Source organism: Rattus norvegicus, chromosome 19 (genome assembly GCF_036323735.1).
Source record: "Rattus norvegicus strain BN/NHsdMcwi chromosome 19, GRCr8, whole genome shotgun sequence".
NCBI classification, from domain to species: domain Eukaryota; kingdom Metazoa; phylum Chordata; class Mammalia; order Rodentia; family Muridae; genus Rattus; species Rattus norvegicus.
This window is the reverse complement of record NC_086037.1, coordinates 20,671,760-20,679,261: the sequence shown is the minus strand read 5'-3', so window position 1 is coordinate 20,679,261 and position 7,502 is coordinate 20,671,760. Positions and strand designations below refer to the sequence as shown.

The 7,502-nt window shown below is 43.0% G+C and overlaps 1 protein-coding gene across 2 annotated transcripts; it reads left to right on the top strand.

The window, feature by feature from the left end:
• The first annotated feature begins 1,295 nt into the window (after positions 1–1,295).
• LOC134483224 (uncharacterized) lies at positions 1,296–5,481 on the top strand. 2 transcript variants are annotated; one of them, XM_063278504.1, is made up of 6 exons: positions 1,301–1,738; positions 2,772–2,931; positions 3,397–3,540; positions 4,173–4,339; positions 5,046–5,151; positions 5,255–5,481. In XM_063278504.1, the coding sequence occupies exons 1-5, from the start codon at positions 1,612–1,614 to the stop codon at positions 5,108–5,110; spliced, it is 663 nt and encodes a 220-aa protein (XP_063134574.1). In that variant the 5' UTR covers positions 1,301–1,611; the 3' UTR covers positions 5,111–5,151; positions 5,255–5,481. The 2 variants fall into 2 exon arrangements, with proteins under 2 accessions (XP_063134575.1, XP_063134574.1); XM_063278505.1 differs by lacking the exon at positions 5,255–5,481 and having other exon boundaries at positions 1,296–1,738; positions 5,046–5,156.
• Positions 5,482–7,502: the final 2,021 nt, after the last annotated feature.

Below are 7,502 nucleotides of genomic sequence, written 5' to 3'. Positions count from 1 at the left end.
GAACGACTGGTAGGGAGAGAATGGTAGATAATTGAGAATTCATAGATGATGCTTTGAATGAAGAGTGGGTTTCTGCGCTGGTTTTAGACAGGGTCTCAAGTATCGCATGTTGCCCTCTACCTGGTTGGCCAGGTTCTCTTTGAGCTCAGATAAACCTCCTTCCACTTTCCAATACATAGGCTTACAAGAGTGGCCTCCAAGGACTGTGAGGACAGCATTAGCCTGTGACAGTTGAGGTGTGCAACCCACAACTATAGTTTTAGCCACGATTTTCCATGTCTACCAGCTATTTCAGATTGTTGCTGTTATATGCCCGACAATCAAGGACGCAGAAAAATAACCTGATAGAGAACAAGGGCATGGTGATCACATCCTTGCCTCTTCTGTATGTTCTGGATGAGGTTTGTTAAAATTCCAATATTGCAAAAAGCTTTATATAGGGCCCATCACATTAAGGGTCTCTGTGCACTGTTCTATCTAAAATGGCCCAATCAGAACTGACCACCAGATAACACTTCCTGCAATCTTCATATGAGAGAGAAGCTTGAGCTTTTTGTTTTGATTTTTTCTTTTCTCTTTCTTTCTTATTTTTTGCTATATAAGTTGAGAGAAAGAGAGTTGGGGCCATGAATTTTCTCCCAAAATTTGAACTATGGATGTGATCAATCACTGTTAGTGTGTGCATTCTATAAAGTATTCATTCTTTACTATGATAGATGCTTCTGTGTTTGGTGGGGTGGCCATTTCCCAGTGTACAGGTGCTGGGACCTTGCTCTATCCACTTAATGATGTTTATAGCCTCATTTTAGTTGTTTATGTGCACCCCCTATGTCTCTTGACTCTTTTATTTTTCTGATAGAAGCTCATGGTACATCTTACTCAGGCCTGTGAGCAGTGCTCCTTTGGCGACGTTGGTGCAGAGAGGAGAACCCCACGAGCAGCATGAGGTTCCGTTCACTGGTGGCTCCAATATTGCATTTTCCTCTGCCAACTGGTCTCCACACTTTTCCTAGCACCATAAAGACTTCAACTCTTTCTCCTAGGAATTTATTGGCAATTGTCAATTGCTAAGCACATGACTTCATGAGTGTTCCCCTAACACACACCCATGTTGTAACCTACCATGCAGACTATTTCTTGATGTGATATAAAGCACCTGTACATAATGAGACAGGAGAACTTTTGACTGCATATTCAAGCTGGTGTGAAATCTCAGGAAGTTTTAATGGCTAACATTGGTGAATGTGGACAATTTGAGTTAGTGAGACATTTTTTTGGGCAAGATTTGACAGGAAACATTCATTTGGATGCATAGTAATTACTAAGGTTTTTTATAATCAAGCCTTGAGGAAAATTTGGCTTTGGAAGCAGGAGGTGCTCAGTGGCTCTGCCCCAGGAAAGTCTCCTGGAAAGGGCACCTCTGCTTATGCTCAGTACAGGGAGAACATTAGCAGGAGGCAAAGTCTGCTCCCCATGACATCTGCTGTCCCTTCTTGGACATTCTATTGTCTCCTAGAGAGTTCTGGCATCCTCTGTGATGTCACCAGTGTTGTAGTGACAACCAGTGCCCTAGTTTCTCTCAGTCTGAGTCTGGCGGTTACAAGCTAAGATATGTTTTCCCGTCTTCCCAAGCGTTTTCGGGGGGGGAATGTCGATTCTGGAGAGACTAGAGTGAAGGAGTCTGGCCTTTCGTCTCTAAGTAATGATGGACAAAGACAGCACTTCTGGGGAATGTGGAGTAAGTTCTGGGCAGTGTATTGTGAGCTCCCTACCAGGGGGGCTGCAGGCTTAAGCTGACCTTTCTAGCAATGGGCCACAACAACTGGAGCATCTGAAAAGGAATTGAATTTCCATGAATATTACAATTCCTTACAGTCAAGGATTTCAGAACTTTAGTTTCCCCATCCCCAATGGGAGGATATGGTAAGGCCAATGCTATTATCCTGTGAACTTCTGGTCTTTACTTTTCAGTTCATTTGTTCTGTTACATTGATATAATAACACTATCCGTAGTCATGGAGGGTCCACCTTTTCTGAGTTTAGACAGGGCAGCAATGTATTTCACTATCATTGCTTCTTTAAATACAGTGGGTATCTGACAGTAGTAACAGGGAGAGATTGTGCTCCAGGCAATAACCTTATGTTCTTAGACCTTCTCTGATTTCTTCTAAATGTCAGGGTCATCGTTTGCTTTATATATTAGAGGTTGTATGTTACAAAATTTTTTCTACAATACCAAAACTATTTGGAACGTGTAGACCAAGATTCAGCCTGTAACCTATTCGCACTTCTGGGGCATTTGGTATTTCACATAGGGAAACTGATAAGTCTGGTGAACATATCCTCCCTGGAAATGCGTTTTAAATCCAAAGTTGTTGGCTTAGAGTATCAGGGTAGGACATCTGAGTGTCTCCAATCACTCAAGTTTTGTGGATGGTGAATTTATCATCTGAGTTCTGAAGCCACAGGAGTGAGGGTCCTGAAACCAACCTGTACCCTGTTCAGCTGATAATAATCCTGGAGAAGCCATCTCCGGGGTACATGTAAGCACGTGATGTCCAGCATAGGGAACACCTGGCTGCTTACGTCTCATGGTCTCTATAGAGTAGTGGGAGAACTGAGATACCCTGAGGAGGTCTCTTAAGCATAGACCAATCGCCTAGCAGTGACACTGGGTTCCTGGCTTGTTCTCCTGTTTAGGCCTCACTGAGGTCTATGAACACTCTATGCATTCTCCCCATGCAGGTTCACTTGTGTTCTTCTACCTACAGACGCTGGGAGAGAAACATCATCCCCTGGCACTGAACTAAGCAAGAATCAGGCCATGAAGGAAAAGGAGAGGCTGATTAAAGAGCTGCAGCTCATTACCGAGGAGAGAAATGACCTGAGAGATCGCCTGAGGTTTCTGACAGAGAGATCCATGAAGATCAGGTATGAATCGCTCCAAATGCTCTTGTTTCATTCCTGGGTCTGCAAGGTCACCTTCTTATCCTATTAAGGTTTTGGGTTCTAGAAAGCTGTGCCTCCCTAACCACCCTGTGCTAAACCTCACCTCCCGTATAGTGGAGATTCAGAACCTGACCCTTCCTGAGGAGTGAGATTGAAAATGGACTCATCTGCTTCCATTTATTTAAAAGCAGAACTTGTGGTCTGAATGAAGAATTCAGGGATAAATTCAGGGAGAGTGAGTGCCCAGTGTGCATTTGCAAAGCCCTTGACAGCTGGTGGCTTTGCAAGATTGTAATTGCAGTGAGTTTATGGTGAGTCTCTGTACTTGCTAGGCAGGGGACTGAGTGCTGGAAGATCCAGGCAGCAGCCTGGGGTAATATAGGACCCACCCTGAGTTCATATATTCCTAAATGCCGATGTTCATTGTATTCTATCATTTGGGGCCAGGCCACACTTCAGGCCAAATCCATATTATGAAGACCTGGAGAGAATGGAGGAGGCGGTCATGTCAATTCTGCACAACTTAGAGATGGAGAACACTGAGGTCCATGAGAACAACCATAAGCTGAAGAAGGAGATTACCTTCTCTAGGTAAGTCCTGGTCAGAAAGGCTATCACTTGTGGAATGGCCATTTCTGACTTTCTTTGTTCTGGATTGGACGGTCTTCAGCTCTGGTTCTATCTCTTGTGCTATTTACCCATCAGTGTTCCAGGGTCATTAGGACTCAGTTTTCAGTTCCATAAAAGACTGTTACTCATCCCAGGATTGTCTAGGCATCTTCAAAAGGCTCTAGAGAGAACAGTACTGATTGAAGTCAGCAGAAGTTTATTAGGCTGCCCTGGACCTATGGTGTCACACCAGGTTTTACAAAACTCAGTGCGTGGACCACATGGTTAGCATGACCTTCTCTTGGTTCTACTGACCTCTTTTGAGGGTTTTGGCCAGTACTAATTGATGTTGCCCCCATGCATTGGGCTTTCATGGATAGTTGTAGATCCATGTTCTTTCTTAGAGGTGTGGACACTAATTGGTGTCAGGCCAAGCAAACAATTTATTCTTCCCCGAATTAACTCTTTATGGTTTGTGCAGCAGCCTTATATGTATCAAGATGCATTTTATTAAGTCTTCATGGGTATGTGGGACCTGGTAGAGTTAGTGGGCCTTGGGAGTAGGAATGGGAGAAAGGGCCAGCATGATCTTACTATGCAGACTGTATTTCCAGAAACCTGCTCAGCCAGCTCCTGATGGAGAACACATGTAGGAAGAAGTTGGTCCCACCGAAGCAGGGGAGCAAGGGAGTACATCTTGATTGTGCACTGAACCAGAAATATTTGGTTGACTTCAACAAAAAAGATAAAGACCATCAACGGCCAGAACCAGCATTATCAGGTAGGGACTGTTAGCTTAACAATATCTGATAAAATTTGCCAATTTGATACATCTTTGCTTCTCTTACCGCCTTTCTAATTTACACTCACAACCAGCCAACCACCTCATGTAATGGAATTGTTCATTGCTCTGCCTATGCACAAGTATTCTGGGAATGTAACCACTTTTCAGAAACTGAATTATTGTGCAAGCATATTTTGCTGCTCTTTTTGAAGCTGCAGTCTAGAAATGGTGACAGATGAATAACATATCATATTATTGCATATCCATGTGATACATTTGATCCTATGTAGAGTTTTGAACAATTTCTTGGTTCTTTGACAAATGACACTCTGTGGTCATGTGACCTCTTGTGTAGGAAGCACCTTTGGGATAAGAACCAAGTGCAAATGTCAAATTAGTACTTGTCATTGGTTTATCCTTGGTGACATATGGACATCCTTTCTTCCTGCAACCTGATGAGGTCTCTTGCCATTGCCCTGTTCTTGGTTTGCACTGGTATAAGTCTGGGTCCCATATTGTCAGCCCACATTACTGTGAGGCTCTTGGAGATTTTGCCCTGCCCACAGAGATAGCAACAATGATATCACTTAAAATGTCCATGTCGACTGTCCAATAGAACTGAGGTGGTAGAAGGCAGCATTCTGACAGCTGGCTTGCATTTCCCCACCATATCAGTGTCTGAAAAACTGCCTTCCTCTCCCAGGTCTCAGAAAGTGCAAGAGAACTGGAATTGGACACACAGCAGTAAGAGAGCTTCCTGAAGAATAAGTTGCTTTCTCAGGAGTCCCTGATGACCAACATCCTGAATGGTAACAACATTTTTTGGATGAGTTAATTTGTCATTTCTTAGAGACCCTAAATTTATATACCACTAAGCCAGCCTGACTGATTGAAGTCTTACTTTCTTCTCAGAAAACAGCACTTGAGAGACAACTTGGGGGACCGCCTTTCATTATGTGTGCTAGAGGAGAAACAGCAATACGTCTGTGCTTCTAAATGTTCGTTAAGAATATGCTTTTAGAAATATTTTTGTTATGATTTTAATTGAAGTTTTCTCTTCGTTGTTTCATATTTATATGTTCTTGTTACTATTTTTACTTTCAAATATTTTTAAATATTTTTATTCATTTTAATCCTGTTTTGTTGTAAAAATGTATTTGTTATGAATAAAAATTGAATTCTATCTCTTGACTCTTAAGACTATCATTCTTACTCAAGGGTTCTGTCCCCTCCTGTGGACTTAGAACTGACAGGTGGAGATGGATCTCTGCATGTTCCATGGAGCCTGGGCTAATAAGTGAATTCAAAGTCACCAAGGGGTACTCAGTGTGACAGTGTCTTTTGTGTGGAGAATGTGGCTGTTCCTCGGACACACACTTTATGATGTAATCACTGACACACTTTACCCTATTGTTAGGGTCCATGTGGTTCTTCTGAGAGAGCAGCAGATGCTCTACCCTGTGAGTCATCACCACAGCTCCTGAAGGTGGCTTTTGTTATTCCACATGAGGTGCAGTATTAGGTGGACAGGATCATCTCCAATTAAATAGAGAGATCTCAGGATATGTGTGTTCACAGGGAACTTACTGAGCCGTGCGTGCTCAACGTGTTAGGTTGCCAGGCATCCCTACAGGGCTCTGGTGTCCCCACTGCTCATGGTGGGTCAGGATCATCCTCCAGCATCACTTAGTGTCCATTTTAGAGCAGATCTTTCACCTAATATCAATAATGACCGTATGTATTATACACGTCTGATAAAATACAGAATAGAAACTAGCTTCTTGTAGGCCAGCTTGGCATAATGAATTCTTTTGATTGTTAGCAAGAAACTTATCTTTATCTAAGCAGTTTAGGGAGGAACCTCAAGGGCATCCATAGTGAATGTAGCCTGCAGCTGTGAACACAGGTTTCTGTTGGAGAGCAGGCCTGTGCAGACCCAGAACCTAGGTGGGACAGTTCAAGCTACCCTATTTCCATGACCAAACTGGGATCGTATTGAGAATGTATTTTTTCCAGGTGACTGATTTCCAATTTGTGGAATTGATCTAACTTGCTGAGAGTGGAGGTGAGTCAGAGAGTTAAAGTACAGAAAGAATAATCCAGAATGTCCACAAAAGCTTGCTGTCACCCCAGGGCTTTTAAAAGCTCAGCAGGTAGAGAAGCAATGTAGTATTTGGTTACTCTCATGCTTACGTCTAGTCATTCATTATAAGCTGACCATGACACAAAAAGTGTCATCTGTGTCACAATAGAAACTAGTTGTAACTAGATTCACCCAACACTATCACATCACTACCGTATTTGAGGTTCTCAGTTACTATCTAAGACCCTGGAAGAGGCCTGGGCCTTGCTACACAAACTCATGATTTATGTCTTCATGACACTGTGTGCTTTGTTCTGTTAATGCTACCATTGGCATACAATACCTTGGATACTTTGTGCTGCCATCTGTGACATGAGACAATAGTTCATGCCATCCTAACCTGAATAAACTGTCCTTAGAATACAGTGTAGTGGGAGGGGCCTTCTTTTCCTGTGAGATAGCAAAACATTTCCAGTCTTCAGTCAAGTCTGACAGCCATTGTCCAGTGCCTGTCTTGAGATGTCCACATTTTCAGCTGAGTGTCTTCATCCAGGCTGCTCTGTAATTCTGTAGAAGATTAATAGGTTCCAGCCCTAGGATTTAATTCTGCATGACTGTACTTGCCGAACATGCTCAAAGCCCTGTGATCCACCGTAGCCCTCTGTGCTTTAGAGAAAGAAAATAAAGAACCACATTGCACTTGAAGTTTCTCCTCCAACAAAAGGAGAGCCTGCATAGGGCCTTTAAGTAACTCTAAACCCCAGCTTCCACCCACAGCTCCCTCCATCATTTGCATGATTGGTGTGTTTTCACTACTACTCACTTTCTTCTGTGTGCAAAGAATGTGCACCATGTCAGTAAAGTGTGTGTGTGTATGTGTGTGTGTGTGTGTGTGTGTGTGTGTGTGTGTGTGTAGTCCCTAGTGAAAATGTCAAGATACATGCAGACTCATGCTACTACTGTCCCATGGTACCTTGCAGGGAACCCTGAAATGGTGGCTACTTTAATACAGTCTAAACCGGGTGTGCATGGTTTCTGTAAGGTCACCACTACAGAGAGCAGGAAAAGCTTCAGTAG

Excerpts from the sequence above, each read along its gene's own strand:
- LOC134483224 (XM_063278504.1), top strand. The coding sequence starts at position 1,612 with ATGTTTTCCCGTCTTCCCAAGCGTTTTCGGGGGGGGAATGTCGATTCT. Across the intron at positions 1,739-2,771 it reads GCACTTCTGGGGAATGTGGA|ACGCTGGGAGAGAAACATCA; the intron begins GTAAGTTCTGGG and ends TTCTACCTACAG. Across the intron at positions 3,541-4,172 it reads AAGGAGATTACCTTCTCTAG|AAACCTGCTCAGCCAGCTCC; the intron begins GTAAGTCCTGGT and ends CTGTATTTCCAG.